Genomic DNA, 25,750 nt, shown 5'->3' with positions numbered 1-25,750 from the left:
ATAGCATTAGTATGGTGGTAGTTATAGTGGTTGTTATAGTGGTAGTTATAGTGGTTGTTATAGTGGTAGTTATAGCGGTAGTTATAGCATTAGTATGGTGGTAGTTATAGTGGTAGTTATAGTCGTAGTTATAGTGGTTGTTATAGTGGTTGTTATAGTGGTAGTTATAGCGGTAGTTATAGCATTAGTATGGTGGTAGTTATAGTGGTAGTTATAGTGGTAGTTATAGTGTTTGTTATAGTGGTTGTTATAGCATTAGTATGGTGGTAGTTATAGTGGTTGTTATAGTGGTAGTTATAGCGGTAGTTATAGCATTAGTATGGTGGTTGTTATAGTGGTAGTTATAGTGGTAGTTATAGTGGTAGTTATAGTGGTAGTTATAGTGGTAGTTATATTGGTAGTTATAGTGGTAGTTATAGTGGTTGTTATAGTGGTTGTTATAGTGGTTGTTATAGAGGTAGTTATAGCATTAGTATGGTGGTAGTTATAGTGGTAGTTATAGTGGTTGTTATAGTGGTAGTTATAGTGGTTGTTATAGTGGTAGTTATAGCGGTAGTTATAGCATTAGTATGGTGGTAGTTATAGCGGTAGTTATAGTGGTAGTTATAGTTGTTGTTATAGTGGTTGTTATAGTGGTAGCTATAGTGGTAGTTATTGCATTAGTATGGTGGTAGTTATAGTGGTAGTTATAGCGGTAGTTATAGCATTAGTATGGTGGTAGTTATAGTGGTTGTTATAGTGGTAGTTATAGTGGTAGTTATAGTGGTAGTTATAGTGGTTGTTATAGTGGTTGTTATAGCGGTAGTTATAGCATTAGTATGGTGGTAGTTATAGTGGTAGTTATAGCGGTAGTTATAATGGAAGTTATAGTGGTAGTATGTTAGAGAGGATCCCCTGGTAGAGAGGATCCACTGGTGCCTCACCAGACTACTGATAGAGAGTATCCCCTGGTAGAGAGGATCCCCTGGTAGAGAGGATCCCCTGGTAGAGAGGATCCCCTGGTAGAGAGGATCCCCTGGTAGAGAGGATCCCCTGGTAGAGAGGATCCCCTGGTAGAGAGGATCCACTGGTGCCTCACCAGACTACTGATAGAGAGTATCCCCTGGTAGAGAGGATCCCCTGGTAGAGAGGATCCCCTGGTAGAGAGGATCCCCTGGTAGAGAGGATCCACTGGTAGAGAGGATCCACTGGTAGAGAGGATCCACTGGTAGAGAGGATCCACTGGTAGAGAGGATCCCCTGGTAGAGAGGATCCACTGGTGCCTCACCAGACTACTGATAGAGAGGATCCCCTGGTAGAGAGGATCCACTGGTGCCTCACCAGACTACTGATAGAGAGGATCCCCTGGTAACACAATTATAACATAACTCAAACGGAAGGAATTTGCATTTTGGCGCAGTCCAGGCAGTGCTGAGGGGGATAGTTTGGCCTGCTCTTTGTTCGGGTTCTTGTTGGATGTGGAGGGGTAGTGCAAGGCTGTAGTCTACCAGTAGTCTACCAGTAGTCTACCAGAGGATGAGAGGATCCCCTGGTAGAGAGTATCCACTGTGTGTGATAGTGTTTACCAAACCTTCAATAAGAGGGATGTTTTCTTCTTTCTACATCGTTGACTTGAACCAGCAACCTAGCAGATACAGGACCCAGAAGACCAGTCAACTCACTAGTTTCTGCGCCGTAAAGTTGGGGTCCTCTTTGACTGTTGTAACGATGCCGGCAGAAACGCGTGTCACCGTGGACGGGACCTGCCAGGCTCTGTGCAAAACCCTGGTCTCTCAGAACGGGATCCAGAGAGACACGGCTGACATCTCCAAGTCTGTCCTCTACACATCACTGATGGGGCTGCTACTGGTTGTAGACAAAGAGGTGAGTGTTACTATACACATACACACACACACACATCACTGATGGGGCTGCTGTTGAGGTTTGCAGGCTTTAGTTCCTGGTTCTGATTTGAATCAGCAGCTGATGAGCAGTCGATCAGCGAGACAGAGCTAATGAGTCATTGATGAGCAGTCGATCAGCGAGACAGAGCTAATGAGTCATTGATGAGCCAAATGCTGGTTTGGAACAAACAAGCACCCTGTGGTTGTATTGACAGGCATTAGGAGTTAAGGTGGTAAAGAAACACAGGACACAGCGTAGCAGCCCCCCCGCAGGTACCGTCTCTAACCCCGCCACAGGTACCGTCTCTAACCCCGCCACAGGTACCGTCTCTAACCCCCCCCGCAGGTACCGTCTCTAACCCCGCCACAGGTACCGTCTCTAACCCCCCCCGCAGGTACCGTCTCTAACCCCGCCACAGGTACCGTCTCTAACCCCCCCGCAGGTACCGTCTCTAACCCCCCCGCAGGTACCGTCTCTAACCCCGCCACAGGTACCGTATCTAATCCCGCCACAGGTACCGTCTCTAACCCCGCCACAGGTACCGTCTCTAACCCCGCCACAGGTACCGTCTCTAGCCCCGCCACAGGTACCGTCTCTAGCCCCGCCACAGGTACCGTCTCTAGCCCCGCCACAGGTACCGTCTCTAGCCCCGCCACAGGTACCGTCTCTAGCCCCGCCACAGGTACCGTCTCTAGCCCCGCCACAGGTACCGTCTCTAGCCCCGCCACAGGTACCGTCTCTAACCCCGCCACAGGTACCGTCTCTAACCCCCCCGCAGGTACCGTATCTAATCCCGCCACAGGTACCGTCTCTAGCCCCGCCACAGGTACCGTCTCTAGCCCCGCCACAGGTACCGTCTCTAACCCCGCCACAGGTACCGTCTCTAGCCCCGCCACAGGTACCGTCTCTAGCCCCGCCACAGGTACCGTCTCTAACCCCGCCACAGGTACCGTCTCTAACCCCGCCACAGGTACCGTCTCTAGCCCCGCCACAGGTACCGTCTCTAACCCCGCCACAGGTACCGTCTCTAACCCCGCCACAGGTACCGTCTCTAACCCCGCCACAGGTACCGTCTCTAACCCCGCCACAGGTACCGTCTCTAACCCCGCCACAGGTACCGTCTCTAGCCCCGCCACAGGTACCGTCTCTAACCCCGCCACAGGTACCGTCTCTAACCCCGCCACAGGTACCGTCTATAACCCCGCCACAGGTACCGTCTCTAACCCCGCCACAGGTACCGTCTCTAACCCCGCCACAGGTACCGTCTCTAACCCCGCCACAGGTACCGTCTCTAACCCCGCCACAGGTACCGTCTCTAACCCCGGCACAGGTACCGTCTCTAACCCCGCCACATGTACCGTCTCTAACCCCGCCACAGGTACCGTCTCTAACCCCGCCGCAGGTACCGTCTCTAACCCCGCCGCAGGTACCGTCTCTAACCCCGCCACAGGTACCGTCTCTAACCCCGCCACAGGTACCGTCTCTAACCCCGCCACAGGTACCTTCTCTAACCCCGCCACAGGTACCGTCTATAACCCCGCCACAGGTACCGTCTCTAACCCCGCCACAGGTACAGTCTCTAACCCCGCCACAGGTACCGTCTCTAACCCCGCCACAGGTACCGTCTCTAACCCCGCCACAGGTACCGTCTCTAACCCCGCCACAGGTACCGTCTCTAACCCCGCCACAGGTACCGTCTCTAACCCCGCCACATGTACCGTCTCTAACCCCGCCTCAGGTACCGTCTCTAACCCCGCCGCAGGTACCGTCTCTAACCCCGCCGCAGGTACCGTCTCTAACCCCGCCACAGGTACCGTCTCTAACCCCGCCACAGGTACCGTCTCTAGCCCCGCCACAGGTACCGTCTCTAACCCCGCCACAGGTACCGTCTCTAACCCTGTCAGCAGTGTTCCCTGTGTGTAACAGGATAAACGGTGTAGCCTCCTCTCTGAGCCTAATCCTCATCCTAACCAGATAAACAGCCTTAATCTGGCTCACACACGTTCCCATAAGACATACTCAAAATGACATCACTCACAGAAAAGGGAACTAACAAAGATAACCACTTTGACATCCGAACCAAAACAGAAAGGGGTTTCAAAATGAGTTCTGAATATTGGCAAGGTCTCTAGTAAAGGGTTCTAAAAGACGCCCACCATGGGTTCCCACTAGGAAGGGGTTCTAGAAGACGCCCACCACGGGTTCCCACTAGGAAGGGGTTCTAGAAGACGCCCACCATGGGTTCCCACTAGGAAGGGGTTCTAGAAGACTCCCACCATGGGTTCCCACTAGGAAGGGGTTCTAGAAGACTCCCACCATGGGTTCCCACTAGGAAGGGGTTCTAGAAGACTCCCACCATGGGTTCCCACTAGGAAGGGGTTCTAGAAGACTCCCACCATGGGTTCCCACTAGGAAGGGGTTCTAAAAGACGCCCACCAACATTTCCTTTCCAACTGATAAACTGGGTCAGAAGCTCTTAAAGTCCAGCTGAGCCAGCACAGGTGTTACGCATCCTGAATAATGAGGTAACTCTGGGCCAGGTGAAACACATCCTGACTAACGAGGTGACTCCAGTACACAGACACACATGGGTGGGATGCCTGTAACAACCCACAGACAGACAACCATATGCTAGTTCAGGACCCTGACTGTCCCTTCACCTCAGCCCTGGCTGTCCCCTTCACCTCAGCCCTGGCTGTCCCCTTCACCTCAGCTCTGACTGTCCCCTTCACCTCAGCTCTGACTGTCCCCTTCACCTCAGCTCTGACTGTCCCCTTCAGCTCTGACTGTCCCCTTCACCTCAGCTCTGACTGTCCCCTTCAGCTCAGCCCTGACTGTCCCCTTCACCTCAGCCCTGACTGTCCCCTTCACCTCAGCTCTGACTGTCCCCTTCACCTCAGCTCTGACTGTCCCCTTCACCTCAGCTCTGACTGTCCCCTTCACCTCAGCTCTGACTGTCCCCTTCAGCTCAGCCCTGACTGTCCCCTTCAGCTCAGCTCTGACTGTCCCCTTCACCTCAGCTCTGACTGTCCCCTTCACCTCAGCTCTGACTGTCCCCTTCACCTCAGCTCTGACTGTCCCCTTCACCTCAGCTCTGACTGTCCCCTTCACCTCAGCTCTGACTGTCCCCTTCACCTCAGCTCTGACTGTCCTCTTCACCTCAGCTCTGACTGTCCCCCTCAGCTCTGGCTGTCCCCTTCAGCTCTGGCTGTCCCCTTCAGCTCTGGCTGTCCCCTTCAGCTCAGATCTGACTGTCCCCTTCAGCTCTGACTGTCCCCTTCAGCTCTGGCTGTCCCCTTCAGCTCTGACTGTCCACTTCAGCTCAGCTCTGACTGTCCCCTTCACCTCAGCTCTGACTGTCCCCTTCAGCTCAGCTCTGACTGTCCCCTTCAGCTCAGCCCTGACTGTCCCCTTCAGCTCAGCTCTGACTGTCCCCTTCAGCTCTGACTGTCCCCTTCAGCTCTGGCTGTCCCCTTCAGCTCTGGCTGTCCCCTTCACCTCAGCTCTGGCTGTCCCCTTCACCTCAGCTCTGACTGTCCCCCTCAGCTCTGACTGTCCCCCTCAGCTCTGACTGTCCCCCTCAGCTCTGACTGTCCCCTTCAGCTCTGGCTGTCCCCTTCAGCCCTGACTGTCCCCTTCAGCTCTGGCTGTCCCCCTCAGCTCTGGCTGTCCCCTTCAGCTCTGGCTGTCCCCTTCAGCTCTGGCTGTCCCCTTCAGCTCTGGCTGTCCCCTTCAGCTCTGACTGTCCCCCTCAGCTCAGCTCTGACTGTCCCCTTCAGCTCAGCTCTGACTGTCCCCTTCAGCTCAGCTCTGACTGTCCCCCTCAGCTCTGACTGTCCCCCTCAGCTCTGACTGTCCCCCTCAGCTCTGACTGTCCCCTTCAGCTCTGGCTGTCCCCTTCAGCCCTGACTGTCCCCTTCAGCTCTGGCTGTCCCCCTCAGCTCTGGCTGTCCCCTTCAGCTCTGGCTGTCCCCTTCAGCTCTGGCTGTCCCCTTCAGCTCTGGCTGTCCCCTTCAGCTCTGACTGTCCCCTTCAGCTCAGCTCTGACTTCATCTGAATCTCCTCCACAGAAAGAAAAGCTCAAGGTTGGGAGTGGAAGAGTCGGCCTTCGTAACGTAGGAAACACGGTAAGTCCTTGTGTTTGACGTGTGTGTCAGGGTGGGGGAATTTTGTGAAATCGTAAGGTTAAAGGGTAGGTAGCATAAACTTAATCACATGTAACATAGGAATCTGCATTAGTATACGCATCAAAAAACCCAATGCAAAGTTACACCTCACTTTTACTTTTTTTTAAAGTTATTACTTAAATCCGATCAGAATGCCAGATATGATGTAATATGGAGGATCTGGCAGGTGTAACGTAAACTCAAACAGAAATAACTTCAAATGTATAAGTTCAAATTAAACAATCCTTTGCACTCATGACTATTGGTTTCAATTAGATGTTCAGCCAACTTACTAGCGAATACTTACATGTATTGTTACAAAACTTGCAAGGTTGCTAGCCAACTAGCCTGTTAACGTTAGCCCTACCAGCTTGCTAACGTTATGTTAGCATTGACCCTTACTGATAATGGCGCCAGAGGGGGAGGGCTGCCATTTTACGGGCTCCTAACCAACTGTGCTTTTTTGTGTGTTTTTTCGCATTATTATTTTGTACATAATGTTGCTGCTACCGTCTCTTATGACTGAAAAGAGCTTCTGGACATCAGAACAGCGATTACTCACCTCGTACTGGATGAATATGTTTTCTTTAATGAGTCCGATGCGAAGGATATACTGCTTTGTCGAAACAAGTCCCAAATCCCGTTCACCGCGTGAAGAAAAGACGGGGGAGAAGGGTAGGGTTCCTTGTTAGAATTTGCAGAGAAGAAGGCGAACCACAACTACTCTCTCCGTATTATTGGCCAACGTGCAATCATTGGAAAACAAACTGGACGATCAACGATTAAGACTATCCTACCAGCGGGACGTTAAAAACTGTAATATCTTATGTTTCACCGAGTCGTGGCTAAACGACGACACGGATAATATAGAGTTGTCTGGCTTCTCTGTTTATCGGCAGGACAGAGCAGCTACATCTGGTAAGATGAGGGGCGGGGGTGTCTATTTGTCAATAACTGCTGGTGCACAATGTCTAATATTAAAGAAGTCTTCGAGGTATTGTTCACCTGAGGTAGAATACCAAAAAATTGTCAAAACTCCAGTCACCCAAGTCATAGACTGTTGTCTCTGCTACTGCACAGCAAGCAGTACCGGAGTGCCAAGTCTAGGACCAAAAGGCTCCTCAACAGCTTCTACCCCCAAGCCATCAGACTGCTGAACAATTAATCAAATGCCCCTCCCCCTTTGTTTTTACACTGCTGCTACTTATCTATGCATAGTCACTTTACAAATGACCTTGACTAACCTGTACCCCTGCACATTGACTCTACCGGTACCCCTTGTATAGAGCCTCATTACTAACCTGTACCCCTGCACATTGACTCGCTACCGGTACCCCTTGTATAGAGCCTCATTACTAACCTGTACCCCTGCACATTGACTCTACCGGTACCCCTTGTATATAGCCTCATTACTAACCTGTACCCCTGCACATTGACTCGCTACCGGTACCCCTTGTATAGAGCCTCATTACTAACCTGTACCCCTGCACATTGACTCTACCGGTACCCCTTGTATAGAGCCTCATTACTAACCTGTACCCCTGCACATTGACTCTACCGGTACCCCTTGTATGTAGCCTTGTTATTGTTATGCTATTTTCTTGTTACACTTTGATTCATTTTTTAAAACTTTAGTTTATTTAGTAAATATTTTCTTAACACTATTTCTTGAATTGCATTGTTGGTTAAAGGCTTGTAAGTAAGCATTTCACAGTAAAGTTGTATTCAGCTAATGTCAGCTATTTAGCCAGCTGGCTATTAGCCTAGCCTAGCCAACCACCACAAACTCAACACAACTAAAACATACTGTAACCGCAGATCAAAAGCAAAGTCAAACTTTTAATAGAGTGAGTTAGCTACCAAAGCGAGGGGGAGGTAGGTGCTTCACCTGGCCAAGGGAGAGTCGGGGAGAGTCGGGGAAATCCAATATAGATAGATTCCAGATGTCAGTCAGCTAGCGTGCTAGCACTAAGCAAAGGTGCAAAAGTTACATAACTCCCGTAGCTTCCTTCACAGAGAAACATGCCGAAAAAGTTGACTAAACAAGAAGGAGAACAGACGAGCTACTACACTTCAACAGGAAGGCATCACAATTTGAGCAGGAAGGAGTCAGTCTGCCGTGCCAACGGGTCCCCACTAGATAACACACCCACAAAGTCCATGAAGAGCATGAGGGTTGCTGCACGCGCCCCATCTGTTTACGTCGCACTTCCTCATGATTGGTAGATTGTAGCTCACCACCGCTAACACTTGCAGGTCTGGGATGTAATTACATGCTAGCATGGCTAGCTAACTAGCTAACATACGAACTCGGTAGCACAGAGTAGATTCTCCATATGACATTTAGAAAAAGTGCATTGTGGGTAGTTTAGACAATATCCAGAAAAAGTTAATAAATACTGTATGTAATAACCCAAAAACATAACTATGTTTGCAGTTTAGGTAACCAGATGGTGACTACAACTAACGTTAAAACCTCTACGGGATCGGTGTCCCTATACCGGGACGAATTATGCTTACGTGCATTAATGTGACGAATGAATGATGCTGTAAGTAACAGCCAACTTTCCAGGACATAGACATGTCTTACATGTCTATCCACAGAGAGTGTCTTCCACAGAGAGTGGAAGCTAGAGTGGAAACCGGTCGCATTCCGCTTCGCTCCTCAGGTAGTATCACATTTTCACATTCTCATTTCATTTCATTACAGTACAACGGTTTGATTTGTTTAATCTTAGCTAGCTACTTAGCCGTCTTTGTATCAAAGATAATTGCGTAGCTAGCCAGCTATTCTTCGTTCTTTTAACGTAACTTTTAACGTAACGTAGTCAACACTGCTACCTAGCCAGCTAGCCACCGAACAGCAACACTGTAGTAACTATTACATTCAACGGAACGACTCGATTAGTGTAGTGTTAGCTAGCTACATAGTTGTCTTTGCTGTCTTTGTTTCTAAGATAACTGCGTAGTTTAGACTAATTCGGTTAGCTAGCCAGCTATTTTTCGTCCTTTTAACGTAACGTAACGTAGTCAACACTGCTCGCTAGCCAGCTAGCCACCGAATAGCAACACTGTAGAAACTATTACATTCAACGGATCAACGGAACGATTGATTAGTGTAGTGTTAGCTAGCTACATAGTTGTCTTTGCTGTCCTTGTATCTAGACAATTGTGTAGTTTATACTAATTAACGAGCCAGTTACCGAGGTTACATAGCTAGCTACCGAGGTTACCTAGCCAGCGACACTCTCAAACAAAGTCAACAACGCAGCCACTGCTAGCTAGCCCACTTCCGCAGTACTGTATCATTTTAATAATTTTGGTCAATAAGATTTCTGCAACGCAAGCTTAACTTTCTGAACATTCGAGACGTGTAGTTCACGTGTCATTCCAATCTCCTTTGCATTAGCGTAGCCTCTTCTGTAGCCTGTCAACTATGTGTCTGTCTATCCCTGTTCTCTCCTCTCTGCACAGACCATACAAACGCTTCACACCGCGTGGCCGCGGCCACCCTAACCTGGTGGTCCCAGCGCGCACCACCCACGTGGAGTCCCAGGTCTCCGGCAGCCTCTGGAACTGCCGATCTGCGGCCAACAAGGCAGAGTTCATCTCAGCCTATGCTTCCCTCCAGTCCCTCGACTTCTTGGCACTGACGGAAACATGGATCACCACAGATAACACTGCTACTCCTACTGCTCTCTCCTCGTCTGCCCACGTGTTCTCGCACACCCCGAGAGCTTCTGGTCAGCGGGGTGGCGGCACCGGGATCCTCATCTCTCCCAAGTGGTCTTTCTCCCTTTCTCCCCTTACCCATCTGTCTATCGCCTCCTTTGAATTCCATGCTGTCACAGTTACCAGCCCTTTCAAGCTTAACATCCTTATCATTTATCGCCCTCCAGGTTCCCTTGGAGAGTTCATCAATGAGCTTGATGCCCTGATAAGCTCCTTTCCTGAGGACGGCTCACCTCTCACAGTTCTGGGTGACTTTAACCTCCCCAAGTCTACCTTTGACTCATTCCTCTCTGCCTCCTTCTTTCCACTCCTCTCCTCTTTTGACCTCACCCTCTCACCTTCCCCCCCTACTCACAAGGCAGGCAATACGCTCGACCTCATCTTTACTAGATGCTGTTCTTCCACTAACCTCATTGCAACTCCCCTCCAAGTCTCCGACCACTACCTTGTATCCTTTTCCCTCTCGCTCTCATCCATCACTTCCCACACTGCCCCTACTCGGATGGTATCGCGCCGTCCCAACCTTCGCTCTCTCTCCCCCGCTACTCTCTCCTCTTCCATCCTATCATCTCTTCCCTCTGCTCAAACCTTCTCCAACCTATCTCCTGATTCTGCCTCCTCAACCCTCCTCTCCTCCCTTTCTGCATCCTTTGACTCTCTATGTCCCCTATCCTCCAGGCCGGCTCGGTCCTCCCCTCCTGCTCCGTGGCTCGACGACTCATTGCGAGCTCACAGAACAGGGCTCCGGGCAGCCGAGCGGAAATGGAGGAAAACTCGCCTCCCTGCGGACCTGGCATCCTTTCACTCCCTCCTCTCTACATTTTCCTCTTCTGTCTCTGCTGCTAAAGCCACTTTCTACCACTCTAAATTCCAAGCATCTGCCTCTAACCCTAGGAAGCTCTTTGCCACCTTCTCCTCCCTCCTGAATCCTCCTCCCCCTCCTCCCCCCTCCTCCCTCTCTGCAGATGACTTCGTCACCCATTTTGAAAAGAAGGTCGACGACATCCGATCCTCGTTTGCTAAGTCAAACGACACCGCTGGTTCTGCTCACACTGCCCTACCCTGTGCTCTGACCTCTTTCTCCCCTCTCTCTCCAGATGAAATCTCGCGTCTTGTGACGGCCGGCCGCCCAACAACCTGCCCGCTTGACCCTATCCCCTCCTCTCTTCTCCAGACCATTTCCGGAGACCTTCTCCCTTACCTCACCTCGCTCATCAACTCATCCTTGACCGCTGGCTACGTCCCTTCCGTCTTCAAGAGAGCGAGAGTTGCACCCCTGCTGAAAAAACCTACACTCGATCCCTCCGATGTCAACAACTACAGACCAGTATCCCTTCTTTCTTTTCTCTCCAAAACTCTCGAACGTGCCGTCCTTGGCCAGCTCTCCCGCTATCTCTCTCAGAATGACCTTCTTGATCCAAATCAGTCAGGTTTCAAGACTAGTCATTCAACTGAGACTGCTCTTCTCTGTATCACGGAGGCGCTCCGCACTGCTAAAGCTAACTCTCTCTCCTCTGCTCTCATCCTCCTAGACCTATCGGCTGCCTTCGATACTGTGAACCATCAGATCCTCCTCTCCACCCTCTCCGAGTTGGGCATCTCCGGCGCGGCCCACGCTTGGATTGCGTCCTACCTGACAGGTCGCTCCTACCAGGTGGCGTGGCGAGAATCTGTCTCCTCACCACGTGCTCTCACCACTGGTGTCCCCCAGGGCTCTGTTCTAGGCCCTCTCCTATTCTCGCTATACACCAAGTCACTTGGCTCTGTCATAACCTCACATGGTCTCTCCTATCATTGCTATGCAGACGACACACAATTAATCTTCTCCTTTCCCCCTTCTGATGACCAGGTGGCGAATCGCATCTCTGCATGTCTGGCAGACATATCAGTGTGGATGACGGACCACCACCTCAAGCTGAACCTCGGCAAGACGGAGCTGCTCTTCCTCCCGGGGAAGGACTGCCCGTTCCATGATCTCGCCATCACGGTTGACAACTCCATTGTGTCCTCCTCCCAGAGCGCTAAGAACCTTGGCGTGATCCTGGACAACACCCTGTCGTTCTCAACTAACATCAAGGCGGTGGCCCGTTCCTGTAGGTTCATGCTCTACAACATCCGCAGAGTACGACCCTGCCTCACACAGGAAGCGGCGCAGGTCCTAATCCAGGCACTTGTCATCTCCCGTCTGGATTACTGCAACTCGCTGTTGGCTGGGCTCCCTGCCTGTGCCATTAAACCCCTACAACTCATCCAGAACGCCGCAGCCCGTCTGGTGTTCAACCTTCCCAAGTTCTCTCACGTCACCCCGCTCCTCCGCTCTCTCCACTGGCTTCCAGTTGAAGCTCGCATCCGCTACAAGACCATGGTGCTTGCCTACGGAGCTGTGAGGGGAACGGCACCTCAGTACCTTCAGGCTCTGATCAGGCCCTACACCCAAACAAGGGCACTGCGTTCATCCACCTCTGGCCTGCTCGCCTCCCTACCACTGAGGAAGTACAGTTCCCGCTCAGCCCAGTCAAAACTGTTCGCTGCTCTGGCACCCCAATGGTGGAACAAACTCCCTCACGACGCCAGGACAGCGGAGTCAATCACCACCTTCCGGAGACACCTGAAACCCCACCTCTTCAAGGAATACCTAGGATAGGATAAAGTAATCCTTCTGACCCCCCCCCCCCCCCTTAAAAGATTTAGATGCACTATTGTAAAGTGGTTGTTCCACTGGATGTCATAAGGTGAATGCACCAATTTGTAAGTCGCTCTGGATAAGAGCGTCTGCTAAATGACTTAAATGTAAATGTAAATGTAAATGTCTTATATGGGCAGAAAGCTTAAATTCTTGTTAATCTAACTGCACTGTCCAATTTACAGTAGCTAGTACAGTGAAAGAATACCATGCTATTGTTTGAGGACGAGTACACAACAACAAAACAAATGTGTCACGGCAACTGGTTTGATACATTCACCTCTGAAGGTAAATAATGTACTTCAGTAATCTGGCTCTGATTTGTCATCCTGAGGGTCCCAGAGATAAAATGTAGCATAGTTTAGTTTGATCAAATCCATTTGTTCATTGGATATATTGAAATGTAGGAGCTGGGGTCTACAGTTTGACCCTACTGCTGTCTCTGTCTCCACACCCACCCCGCCCGGATATCTAGATGTGTGAAAGTTATAAGCTAATGATCCATCATGTATGACATTCCTGGGAGTGTGTAAACTTAAACTCTATAGTGATGTACTTGAAAATATATCAATTGACCAATTTGGCACATTTGAGCAGACTTGATACAAAATACTGTGCAGTATTGCAACGCTTCACTGAATCAATCTGAAACTGTGCACACACACTGCTGCCATCTAGTGGCCAACATCTAAATTGCACCTAAACTGCAATATTTTATTATGGCCTTTCTCCTGCATTTCAAAGATGATGGAAGAAAACATTTTTTTGAAAACTCATGTTTATTATATTTGACCATATTCTTTTTAATTTTTAAAATTTTAATTTTACCTTCATTTAACTAGGCAAGTCAGTTAAGGACAAATTCTTATTTACAATGACGGCCTACAGTAGATCTAATGTATTATATTCTCCTACATCTCCAACATTACCACAAACTTCAAAGTGTTTCCTTTTAAATGGTATCAAGAATATGCATATTCTTGCTTCAGGGCCTGAGCTACAGGCAGTTAGATTTGGGTCATTTTAGGTGAAAATGTAAAAAAAGGGTCCGATCCTTAAGAGGTTTTATGTTATTAAGTCTTTGACCACACTGTGTTACTCTGGTGATTTAAAAACTCATGATTTCATCTCTCTCTCTCTCTGTCTCTCTCTCTGTCCCTCTCCCTCTCTCTGTCTCTCTGTCTCTCTGTCTCTCTGTCTCTCTGTCTCTCTGTCTCAGTGTTTTCTGAATGCGGTGGTGCAGTGTCTATCTCACACCAGAGGTCTGAGGGACTACTGTCTGGTCAAAGCCTACAGACAGGAGATGTGCAGTAGAGAGGAGCCACACCTCATGGAGGGTGAGAACGGGCGAAATACTATCAACCTTTTCCTTTTGTCTTTCTCTTCTCTTCCAGCGTTTCTGTTCTCTGACCTCTAACCTCTCCCACCCAGCGTTCTCCCAGGTGCTGTTGGGTCTCTGGGATGTGAACGAAGAAAATTATAACACAGAAGTGAATCCTGGGAAGTTCTACAGCGTCTTCAAAGACGCCGTACCTTACTTCAGCGGATACAGGTAGGTGTGTGCAGGGCCGGTCCTGGGCATAAGTGATCCCATACTTCAGCGGATACAGGTAGGTGTGTGCAGGGCCGGCCCTGGGCATAAGTGATTCCATACTTCAGCGGATACAGGTAGGTGTGTGCAGGGCCGGTCCTGGGCATAAGTGATTCCATACTTCAGCGGATACAGGTAGGTGTGTGCAGGGCCGGCCCTGGGCATAAGTGATCCCATACTTCAGCGGATACAGGTAGGTGTGTGCAGGGCCGGCCCTGGGCATAAGTGATTCCATACTTCAGCGGATACAGGTAGGTGTGTGCAGGGCCGGTCCTGGGCATAAGTGATTCCATACTTCAGCGGATACAGGTAGGTGTGTGCAGGGCCGGCCCTGGGCATAAGTGATTCAGTCTAGTCATAACATACTGTTCAGCATTTGGAGTAATACAAGGTGTAATTTCAAAACATGTTTGTGCATCATCAGTTCTCCTCTTCTGTCAGTCACTGACAGTCACTCAATTAGCCCATGTTAGCTAATTGTTAGCTAGCGGCCAGCTATCTAAACTAGTAGTAATCATTACCGAATTACCGCCCGGGCATGAAGAGCACATGCCCAGGGGGCCTGACCTTCAGGGGGGCCCCCCATTTGATTTGGTTAGTCACTTTCACTCATATCATAATGACATGGCTTAAGTCATGGAAAAATGTGTAGAATAAAAAAAAACAATTCTCCACACAAAATGGCAAAATGTGTAAAACGTCAGGAAATTTATCTGAAAAACTGACATTTCTTCACCCCATGGCAAAATTATTAGATTTGCATATAATTAGTTATAAAATTGCTAAATGTTCTCTCTGCCCCATGGAAAAATGTGTAGAATTAAAGGAAATTAACTTTAAAACAAAAATATCTTTAAAGACAAAATCTCGTCTAGGGCTCCCAAAATAATAGAGCCGGTGTGTGCACGTGCGAAAGTAATGTAAAGCAGTGAGAACATCTCTACTTCCTTTCAGTCAACAGGATGCTCAGGAGTTTCTGAGGTTCCTATTGGACCGGCTTCACTGTGAGATTAACCGCCGGCCCTACGTCCGGCTCACCAGCCTGGAGCCTGAACCCAAATGCACCACAGTCAGGTACAGAGACATGGAAGGGTCAAAATGCACCAAAGACCACCTAATGACCTACTGAGGCCAGATTCAACCTCTAGTCCTGAATATAAACGTTCCACCCTCTTTCTAACTCGCTCTCTCTTTTTCTCTGTCTCCCCCCCACTTTTTCTTTCCCTACTTCCCTCTCTCTCCCAGGATTGACGAGCAGGCGTCTGCAATGTGGAAGAGACACCTGGAGAGGGACGACAGCAAGATCGTAGGTGAGCGTGAAGAGATTTGGAGTCGCTGATCACATCACACTATTGTGTCCTTTATTTCTTAAAATGAGTTTATTATTATCATAATCTATTCCTCTCTCTCTCTCTCTCAGATCTGTTTACAGGTCAGCTGCGTAGTTCCCTCCACTGCTCCGTGTGTTCCCACTACTCCACCTGCTTCGACGTCTTCTGTGACCTGTCTCTACCCATCCCTAAGAGGAGTGCAGCAGGGTCTCTGAGGGAGTGTCTTGATCTGTTCACACAGGAGGAGAAGCTGGACGAGGACAACGCACCCGTAAGACAGCACTATATTTTTCAGTGTTTTCAGCCGTCTACTTTTTCCACTTCATTAACTAGGCCGACTGACTAAAGTCGATCTCCTAAATCCCTTTGCTATTCATAAATCCAACAACGTAGTTATATGTCCATTGTATCTCATCGAGACAGTAAACCAAATATCTTGTTTGTATTCGAAGGCCATATCGAGACCTGCCGCTAAAGCGACTTGTAGCCTGAGGAGTTGGGTTGTTCCGGGAACAAAGCAATAGAGTCCTGCTGTTGTCGCCGTCTCTCGGGGCCGCCGTCTCTCGGGGCCGCCGTCTCTCGGGGCCGTCGTCTCTCGGGGCCGCCGTCTCTCGGGGCCGCCGTCTCTCGGGGCCGTCGTCTCTCGGGGTCTCTATGCTGTCACCTGCTGATAGGTCATCTCTCAGTGCATCTCAGAAAAATTGAGGGTGTCGGAAGGAACCATATAAGGAGAAGTGGGGGTTTCCAAAGGAACCATATAAGGAGAAGTGGGGGTTTCCAAAGGAACCATATAAGGAGAAGTGGGGGTTTCCAAAGGAACCATATAAGGAGAAGTGGGGGTTTCCAAAGGAACCATATAAGGAGAAGTGGGGGTTTCCAAAGGAACCATATAAGGAGAAGTGGGGGTTTCCAAAGGAACCATATAAAGAGAAGTCATGGCTACCGGTAGGGAACGTTCCAGACGCGGCTCCCGGTAGGGAACATTCCAGACGCTGGAATTCTTTACTGTCATGTCTGCCGACCATGACTAGCGTACGATAACCCAAACGACGTCTTGAGTGGCACCTCTCGAAACCCCCATTTTTATTATTTTATTTCACCTTTATTTAACCAGGTAGGCTAGTTGAGAACAAGTTCTCATTTACAACTGCCACCTGGACAAGATAAAGCAAAGCAGTGTGACAATAAACAACAACACAGTTTACCTAGCAAAGACTTATACTTCTATTTATTTTGTTCCTTTCGACACCCCCACTTTTCCCGAGAGATGACCTATCAGAGATGACCTATCAGAGATGACCTATCAGAGATGACCTATCAGAGATGACCTATCAGAGATGACCTATTGTTAGGGATGGACAAGAAGTGTGACACCAATCTGACCCCAGAGGACTGGAGTTGCCCACCCCCTGAGACGATAGCCATAACAACTTACAACACGCTGAATTCATACAAATTTTCTGTCATTTTAATTGCAAAGTCATGTCTTTCTATTGAATACTTTACTTATTTTGACTAATCTGAGAGGTAAAGTTGTTAAAGTATTCAATAATTTATCTGTGTATTTCGGGTTGGAATCGAGGCATTAGAATGTACCAGAGGGACGGCAACATAGAGCTCCTTCTGCAACAAAATGACATGTCAGGGGGCCTCTGTCCCTCCCCAGCCTTGAACTCCCTGGCTGGCTACTCCGTGTACTTACGGAAGACACTGTTCAGACCTTGAAAGTTCATTTCAAATACTTGATCTTTATGCCTGTTAGAGCTGGCCAGGCTTTATAAACCAATAGAAAGGTCCCAAAACTTCAAACCCCACCCATTGGCAGACTCAAACAAACACTCAAAATTATTTGAAATTATTTTACAAGTTTTTGAACATGAGGTCTGATCGTTTATCGTAAAACCATTGAGAAAGACAGTATTCATGGATGGAGATTGGAATATCAAAATCCTATGCCTGTGCCATTGTTCTTCCATTCAGTGTGTATTTCAAACGTGTGTTTTGCAGATGTGTGAGCGGTGTAACAGACGTACAGAGAGCACCAAGAGACTGACCATCCAGAGATTCCCACAGGTCATCGTCATGCGTATCCTTAGTAACGCTAACTTAGCAACACTTCCTCATCTACCTACCTCACCTGCAGTAATGGTGACGTGGAAGACCTTAACAACAGTGTAATAGATCTGAACCGGTTTGCCATGTCGCGGTACATGGTGTGCAAGAGTACAGTGTGTGTCTCCTTCCCTCTGACAAGCCTGGATATGGGACCCTACGGACCGGTCGACTGTGGTAATCTCTCTCTCTCTCTGTCTCTCCATCTCTGTCTCCCTCTGTCTGTCTCTCTCCCTCTGTCTGTCTCTCTCCCTCTGTCTGTCTCTCTCCCTCTGTCTCTCTCTCCCTCTGTCTCTCTCTCCCTCTGTCTGTCGTACAAAACATTAGAAACACCTTCCTAATATTACGTTGCACCCCCTTTTGCCCTCAGAACAGCCCCAATTCAGTGGTTGATGAACTCTACAAGGTGTCAAGTGTTCCACAGGGATGCTGGCCCATGTTCACTCCAATGCTTCCCACAGTTGTACTAAGTTGGCTAGAAGTCCTTTGGGTGGTGGACCATTCTTCATACACACGGGAAACTGAACGTGAAATACCCAGCAGCGTTGCAGTTCTTGACACAAACCGGTGCTCCTGGCACCTACTACCATACCCCGTTCAAAGGCACTTAAATCTTTTGTCTTGCCCATTCACCCTCTGAATGGCACACATACCCAATCCATGTCTCAAGGCTTAACAATCTTTAACCGGTCTCCTCCCCTTCGTCTACACTGATTTTCAAGTGGTTTTAACAGGTGGCATCAAAATTCACCTGGTCAGTCAGTCATGGAGACTCACCTGGTCAGTCTGTCATGGAAACTCACCTGGTCAGTCTGTCATGGAAACTCACCTGGTCAGTCTGTCATGGAAACTCACCTGGTCAGTCTGTCATGGAAACTCACCTGGTCAGTCTGTCATGGAAACTCACCTGGTCAGTCTGTCATGGAAACTCACCTGGTCAGTCTGTCATGGAAACTCACCTGGTCAGTCTGTCATGGAAACTCACCTGGTCAGTCTGTCATGGAAACTCACCTGGTCAGTCTGTCATGGAGACTCACCTGGTCAGTCTGTCATGGAAACTCACCTGGTCAGTCTGTCATGGAGACTCACCTGGTCAGTCTGTCATGGAGACTCACCTGGTCAGTCTGTCATGGAGACTCACCTGGTCAGTCTGTCATGGAGACTCACCTGGTCAGTCTGTCATGGAAACTCACCTGGTCAGTCTGTCATGGAAACTCACCTGGTCAGTCTGTCATGGAAACTCACCTGGTCAGTCTGTCATGGAAACTCACCTGGTCAGTCTGTCATGGAAACTCACCTGGTCAGTCTGTCATGGAAACTCACCTGGTCAGTCTGTCATGGAAACTCACCTGGTCAGTCTGTCATGGAAACTCACCTGGTCAGTCTGTCATGGAAACGCACCTGGTCAGTCTGTCATGGAAACTCGGTGCATCTGTCTTTATACTGTATCTCCGTCTCCCATCTTCCTATCGCTCCCTCCTCCCTCTCTCTGTCTATCTCCATCTTTATATTTCCCATTACCTCTGTCTTTCTCCTTTCTGATCACTCTCATTCTCTCCTGAGACATTTGTATTTGTGTGTGTGCCATTCATGTATCCATAAGCTAGATGATGACCCTCCCGTGTCCCTCCCGTGTCCCTCTCGTGTCTCTCCCGTGTCTCTCCCGTGTCCCTCCCGTCTCCCTCCCGTGTCTCTCCCGTGTCCCTCCCGTCTCCCTCCCGTCTCTCTCCCGTGTCTCTCCCGTGTCCCTCCCGTCTCCCTCCCGTGTCTCTCCCGTCTCTCTCCCGTCTCTCTCCCGTGTCTCTCCCGTCTCCCTCCCGTCTCTCTCCCGTGTCCCTCCCGTCTCCCTCCCGTGTCCCTCTGGTGTCCCTCCGGTGTCCCTCCCGTGTCCCTTCCGTGTCCCTCCCGTGTTCCTCCCGTCTCCCTCCCGTCTCCCTCCCGTGTCTCTCCCGTGTCCCTCCGGTGTCCCTCCCGTCTCCCTCCGGTGTCCCTCCCGTCTCCCTCCCGTGTCCCTCCCGTGTCCCTCCCGTGTCCCTCCCGTGTCCCTCCCGTGTCCCTCCCGTCTCTCTCCCGTGTCCCTCCCGTGTCTCTCCCGTCTCCCTCCCGTCTCTCTCCCGTCTCTCTCCCGTGTCTCTCCCGTGTCCCTCCCGTGTCCCTCCCGTATCCCCAGGTCCTGTGCTGTATGATCTGTATGCCGTGTGTAACCACAGTGGGACTGTCAACATGGGCCACTACACAGCCTGTTGCCTGGAGAACGACGGATCGGGATGGTGCTGCTACAACGACTCCTGGTCAGTGACACACAGACGCAGGTTCTCACACCCGGGGTGGCAGGTAGCCTAGTGGTTAGAGTGGAGAGGCGGCAGGTAGCCTAGTGGTTAGAGTGGACGGGCGGCAGGTAGCCTAGTGGTTAGAGTGGAGGGGCGGCAGGTAGCCTAGTGGTTAGAGCGGAGGGGCGGGGGGCAGGTAGCCTAGTGGTTAGAGCGGAGGGGCGGGGGGCAGGTAGCCTAGTGGTTAGAGCGGAGGGGCGGGGGGCAGGTAGCCTAGTGGTTAGAGCGGAGGGGCGGGGGGCAGGTAGCCTAGTGGTTAGAGCGGAGGGGCGGGGGGCAGGTAGCCTAGTGGTTAGAGCGGAGGGGCGGGGGGCAGGTAGCCTAGTGGTTAGAGCGGAGGGGCGGGGGGCAGGTAGCCTAGTGGTTAGAGCGGAGGGGCGGCAGGTAGCCTAGTGGTTAGAGCGGAGGGGCGGGGCGGCAGGTAGCCTAGTGGTTAGAGCGGAGGGGCGGGGCGGCAGGTAGCCTAGTGGTTAGAGGGGAGGGGCGGCAGGTAGCCTAGTGGTTAGACGTGAGGGGCGGCAGGTAGCCTAGTGGTTAGAGTGGAGGGGCGGGGTGGCAGGTAGCCTAGTGGTTAGAGTGGAGGGGAGGCAGGTAGCCTAGTGGTTAGAGTGGAGGGGCGGCAGGTAGCCTAGTGGTTAGAGTGGAGGGGCGGGGCGGCAGGTAGCCTAGTGGTTAGAGTGGAGGGGCGGGGCGGCAGGTAGCCTAGTGGTTAGAGCGGAGGGGCGGGGCGGCAGGTAGCCTAGTGGTTAGAGCGGAGGGGCGGGGCGGCAGGTAGCCTAGTGGTTAGAGCGGAGGAGCTGGGCGGCAGGTAGCCTAGTGGTTAGAGCGGAGGGGCGGGGCGGCAGGTAGCCTAGTGGTTAGAGCGGAGGGGCGGAGCGGCAGGTAGCCTAGTGGTTAGAGGGGAGGGGCGGCAGGTAGCCTAGTGGTTAGAGGGGAGGGGCGGCAGGTAGCCTAGTGGTTAGAGCGGAGGGGCGGCAGGAAGCCTAGTGGTTAGAGCGGAGGGGCGGCAGGTAGCCTAGTGTTTAGAGCGGAGGGGCGGCAGGTAGCCTAGTGGTTAGAGTGTAGAGGAGGCAGGTAGCCTAGTGGTTAGAGAGGAGGGGAGGCAGGTAGACTAGTGGTTAGAGCGGAGGGGCGGCAGGTAGCCTAGTGGTTAGAGTGTAGAGGAGGCAGGTAGACTAGTGGTTAGAGCGGAGGGGAGGCAGGTAGCCTAGTGGTTAGAGGGGAGGCAGGTAGCCTAGTGGTTAGAGCGGAGGGGAGGCAGGTAGCCTAGTGGTTAGAGCGGAGGGGAGGCAGGTAGACTAGTGGTTAGAGCGGAGGGGCGGCAGGTAGCCTAGTGGTTAGAGTGTAGAGGAGGCAGGTAGCCTAGTGGTTAGAGCGGAGGGGCGGCAGGTAGCCTAGTGGTTAGAGTGTAGAGGAGGCAGGTAGCCTAGTGGTTAGAGCGGAGGGGCGGCAGGTAGCCTAGTGGTTAGAGGGGAGGGGCGGCAGGTAGCCTAGTGGTTAGAGCGGAGGGGAGGCAGGTAGCCTAGTGGTTAGAGCGGAGGGGCGGCAGGTAGCCTAGTGGTTAGAGCGGAGGGGTGGCAGGTAGCCTAGTGGTTAGAGCGGAGGGGAGGCAGGTAGCCTAGTGGTTAGAGCGGAGGGGAGGCAGGTAGCCTAGTGGTTAGAGCGGAGGGGAGGCAGGTAGCCTAGTGGTTAGAGGGGAGGCAGGTAGCCTAGTGGTTAGAGCGGAGGGGAGGCAGGTAGCCTAGTGGTTAGAGCGGAGGGGAGGCAGGTAGACTAGTGGTTAGAGCGGAGGGGCGGCAGGTAGCCTAGTGGTTAGAGCATTGGACTTGTTGCTAGATCGAATCCCCGAGCTGACAAGGTAATAATCTGTCGTTCTGCTCCTGAACAAGGCAGTTAACCCGTTGTTTCCCTGAACAAGGCAGTTAACCCACTGTTCCCCTGAACAAGGCAGTTAACCCGCTGTTCCCCTGAACAAGGCAGTTAACCCGCTGTTCCCCTGAACAAGGCAGTTAACCCACTGTTCCCCTGAACAAGGCAGTTAACCCGCTGTTCCCCTGAACAAGGCAGTTAACCCGCTGTTCCCCTGAACAAGGCAGTTAACCCACTGTTCCCCTGAACAAGGCAGTTAACCCACTGTTCCCCTGAACAAGGCAGTTAACCCGCTGTTCCCCTGAACAAGGCAGTTAACCCACTGTTCCCCTGAACAAGGCAGTTAACCCGCTGTTCCCCTGAACAAGGCAGTTAACCCGCTGTTCCCCTGAACAAGGCAGTTAACCCACTGTTCCCCTGAACAAGGCAGTTAACCCACTGTTCCCCTGAACAAGGCAGTTAACCCACTGTTCCCCTGAACAAGGCAGTTAACCCACTGTTCCCCTGAACAAGGCAGTTAACCCACCGTTCCCCTGAACAAGGCAGTTAACCCGCTGTTCCCCTGAACAAGGCAGTTAACCCGCTGTTCCCCTGAACAAGGCAGTTAACCCACTAGACCAGTTAACCCGCTGTTCCTAGACCAGTTAACCCGCTGTTCCTAGACCAGTTAACCCGCTGTTCCTAGACCAGTTAACCCACTGTTCCTAGACCAGTTAACCCCCTGTTCCTAGACCAGTTAACCCACTGTTCCTAGACCAGTTAACCCGCTGTTCCTAGACCAGTTAACCCACTGTTCCTAGACCAGTTAACCCACTGTTCCTAGACCAGTTAACCCACTGTTCCTAGACCCGTTAACCTCCTGTTCCTAGACCAGTTAACCCCCTGTTCCTAGACCAGTTAACCCACTGTTCCTAGACCAGTTAACCCGCTGTTCCTAGACCAGTTAACCCGCTGTTCCTAGACCAGTTAACCCGCTGTTCCTAGACCAGTTAACCCACTGTTCCTAGACCAGTTAACCCACTGTTCCTAGACCAGTTAACCCACTGTTCCTAGACCAGTTAACCCGCTGTTCCTAGACCAGTTAACCCGCTGTTCCTAGACCAGTTAACCCGCTGTTCCTAGACCAGTTAACCCCCTGTTCCTAGACCAGTTAACCCCCTGTTCCTAGACCAGTTAACCCACTGTTCCTAGACCAGTTAACCCACTGTTCCTAGACCAGTTGACCCACTGTTCCTAGACCCGTTAACCCACTGTTCCTAGACCCGTTAACCCACTGTTCCTAGACCAGTTAACCCAAGACCAGTTAACCCACTGTTCCTAGACCAGTTAACCCGCTGTTCCTAGACCAGTTAACCCCCTGTTCCTAGACCAGTTAACCCACTGTTCCTAGACCAGTTAACCCACTGTTCCTAGACCAGTTAACCCACTGTTCCTAGACCCGTTAACCCACTGTTCCTAGACCCGTTAACCCACTGTTCCTAGACCAGTTAACCCAAGACCAGTTAACCCCCTGTTCCTAGACCAGTTAACCCACTGTTCCTAGACCAGTTAACCCACTGTTCCTAGACCAGTTAACCCACTGTTCCTAGACCAGTTAACCCACTGTTCCTAGACCAGTTAACCCGCTGTTCCCCGGTAGGCCGTCATAGAAAATAATATTTTTTTCTTTAACTGACTTGCCTAGTTAAATAAAAGCATTATACACACGCTACTGCATCACGTTAGGTGGTTTCAACATTGTAGCAAACAGCTTAGAATGCATATCCAATACATTGCTGGTTTCTTGTTAATCTCTCTCTCTCTCTTTCTCTCTCGTTCGTTCAGTGTGACTCCTATATCAGAGAACCAACTGCAGTCTGCTCAGGCCTACGTCCTCTTCTATCAACGCAGGAAGTGAACCATCGGGCAGCCAATCACTACAGCTGTAACTGCAAAACAGAGCATTCAGCAGCCAATCAGAAAAACTGTTACTACAAGCAGAGCTTTCAGCAGCCAATCGCTACAGCTGTTACTACAAATGGAATGTTACAAACAGCTGTGATGTGGCGGTATTGTAACCAAGCAACCAGCATCTCAACCAACTGGTCTGATGTTGGACAGCTTGAGGTGTGTGTGAGTCTGGGACAAAGACAGGAGAAAGGGATAGAAAGACAGAAGAATAGACGGAGAGGAGAGGACCAGTGTAAGAGAGTTCCTAGCTCAGCTAGGAACATGTGTGTAGACCTTCAGTTCAAACAGACAGAGATTCTGTTATCACTGTACACACACACACACACACACACACACACACACACACACACACACACACACAACCATGAGGAAACATGTCAACAACATGTTATCAGACAATATTAACTTGTGCTATACACTAGCTTAATTAATAACCAACAATGGGACAGAACGCTTTAAAGAAAAGCCTGTGTTAAAATAGTCTAGACGACATATGTACTGGTAGGTAGGAACATTCATTTGCACTGAGTAGAAAGTCGCTTTTTCATTTTATGCTGTTATAAATTGATACATTTTTATAAAACACAAACTAGGACTGTACATCAAAGGGGTGTTTGAGCAACTTATGACATTTTTCTAAATTAACAATTATTAAAACGATTTTTTGTTTTTACTTTCTTATTTGATTAAAATGTGGAGAGTTTTGTTTCGCTATTTCTTGTTAAGTGCAAACCTAAATAAAACTGGTGAGTTGGTATGATGTTATTTTTTCACTAAGTATTTCTTTCCATGTTAATTTAACAGATTTGCAGACACTTCTAAGATAGATCTGTCGGTCTAGTTCTCTATTTCTATGCTGCTAGTGCGTGGCAAGCCGAAGTGGGCTGGGACTTGCAGGTGCTTCTACACCTGCATTGCTTGCTGTTTGGGGTTTTAGGCTGGGTTTCTGTACAGCACTTTGAGATATTAGCTGATGTACGAAGGGCTTTATAAATACATTTGATTGATTGATTGACTTCAGGTTGGGCTGAAAGTAGTGGACCCTGGGTTTATAAGCACGGATGTCGACTCTGCCACTCGAGCTTTTGGGGCACAGTACTTTTTATTTCCATTTTTAATTTAACTAGGCAAGTCAGTTAAGAACAAATTCTTATTTACAATGACGGCCTACCAAAAGGCAAAAGGCCTTCTGCGAGGACGGGGGCTGGGATGATTTTTTTTTTTTTTATCAAACATAAATATAGGACAAAACACACATAACAAGAGAGACAACACAACACTACATAAAAAGAGACCTAAGACAACAACATAGCATGGCAGCAACAAATGACAACACAGCATGGCAGCAACCCAGCCTTTTCTGGGTGTTTGGAGTCAAACCTTGTGCGATTGGTAATATTCTGGGAAATATTTAGGTAGTCCCATGGCTTTAGGACTTGGTCAGGTGGTTTAAGCATATCCCAGTTTAGGTCAACTAGTAGGACAAATTCAGACTTAGTGTAAGGGGCCAGGAGAGAGCTCAGGGCAGGTAGGGTACCAGCCGGTGCTGATGGAGGACGATAGCACCCAGTGACAGTCAACGAAGATCTATTTGAAAACTTAAAACAAGCAAATCAAATTGTTTGGGGACAGACTTGGTGGAGGCAACCGAGCACTGAAGGTGATCCTTGGTAAAGATTGCCACTCCACCAGCTTTGGAAGATCTGTCTTGCTGAAAAAGGTTATAACCAGAAAGGTTAACATCAGTATTCAAATCACTCGTCCTTAACTACATCTCAGTAATGACCAACACATCTGGATCGGAGCTGTGAATCCACACTTTCAATTGATCCATTTTAGGTAATAAGCTTCTGGTGTTAACGTGCAGAAAACCCAGGCTTTTACGAGAGCAGAAATCAGTGAAGCAGATAGCAGAGCACCAGTCAGAATTGGGGCTAGCAACAGTAGATGGGCACATTTCCAGATATGATATGGGAGGCCAAAAGTCTGTGTAACCAAAGAGAGTCAGAGTCCCGAGTGTTGAGTGAAGAAAGTTCGTAGTCAGCAAAGCATGCAGGAGTCATGAGGCAAATAGCAAAATGCACAAGAAAAAAATTAATATA

The 25,750-nt window shown here is 50.0% G+C and overlaps 1 protein-coding gene across 1 annotated transcript; it reads left to right on the top strand.

Moving 5' to 3' along the window:
- Nucleotides 1-1,629: 1,629 nt before the first annotated feature.
- Nucleotides 1,630-24,403, top strand: usp21 (ubiquitin specific peptidase 21). The gene is made up of 11 exons (XM_071349509.1): nucleotides 1,630-1,869; nucleotides 5,964-6,011; nucleotides 13,685-13,802; nucleotides 13,897-14,017; nucleotides 15,011-15,130; nucleotides 15,302-15,366; nucleotides 15,477-15,658; nucleotides 17,395-17,473; nucleotides 17,569-17,676; nucleotides 19,670-19,790; nucleotides 23,523-24,403. The coding sequence occupies exons 1-11, from the start codon at nucleotides 1,708-1,710 to the stop codon at nucleotides 23,593-23,595; spliced, it is 1,197 nt and encodes a 398-aa protein (XP_071205610.1). The 5' UTR covers nucleotides 1,630-1,707; the 3' UTR covers nucleotides 23,596-24,403.
- Nucleotides 24,404-25,750: the final 1,347 nt, after the last annotated feature.

Source organism: Salvelinus alpinus, chromosome 17 (assembly GCF_045679555.1).
Source record: "Salvelinus alpinus chromosome 17, SLU_Salpinus.1, whole genome shotgun sequence".
NCBI lineage: Eukaryota > Metazoa > Chordata > Actinopteri > Salmoniformes > Salmonidae > Salvelinus > Salvelinus alpinus.
The sequence above is the reverse complement of the archived record's forward strand: the minus strand, read 5'-3'. Positions and strand labels throughout refer to the sequence as shown.

Bases quoted from the DNA above. Each gene is read 5' to 3' on its own strand.
- usp21 (XM_071349509.1), top strand. From the start codon at position 1,708: ATGCCGGCAGAAACGCGTGTCACCGTGGACGGGACCTGCCAGGCTCTG. The intron at 1,870-5,963 runs GTTACTATACAC...CAGAAAGAAAAG, and splicing joins TTGTAGACAAAGAGGTGAGT to CTCAAGGTTGGGAGTGGAAG. The intron at 13,803-13,896 runs GTGAGAACGGGC...TCTCCCACCCAG, and splicing joins GGAGCCACACCTCATGGAGG to CGTTCTCCCAGGTGCTGTTG.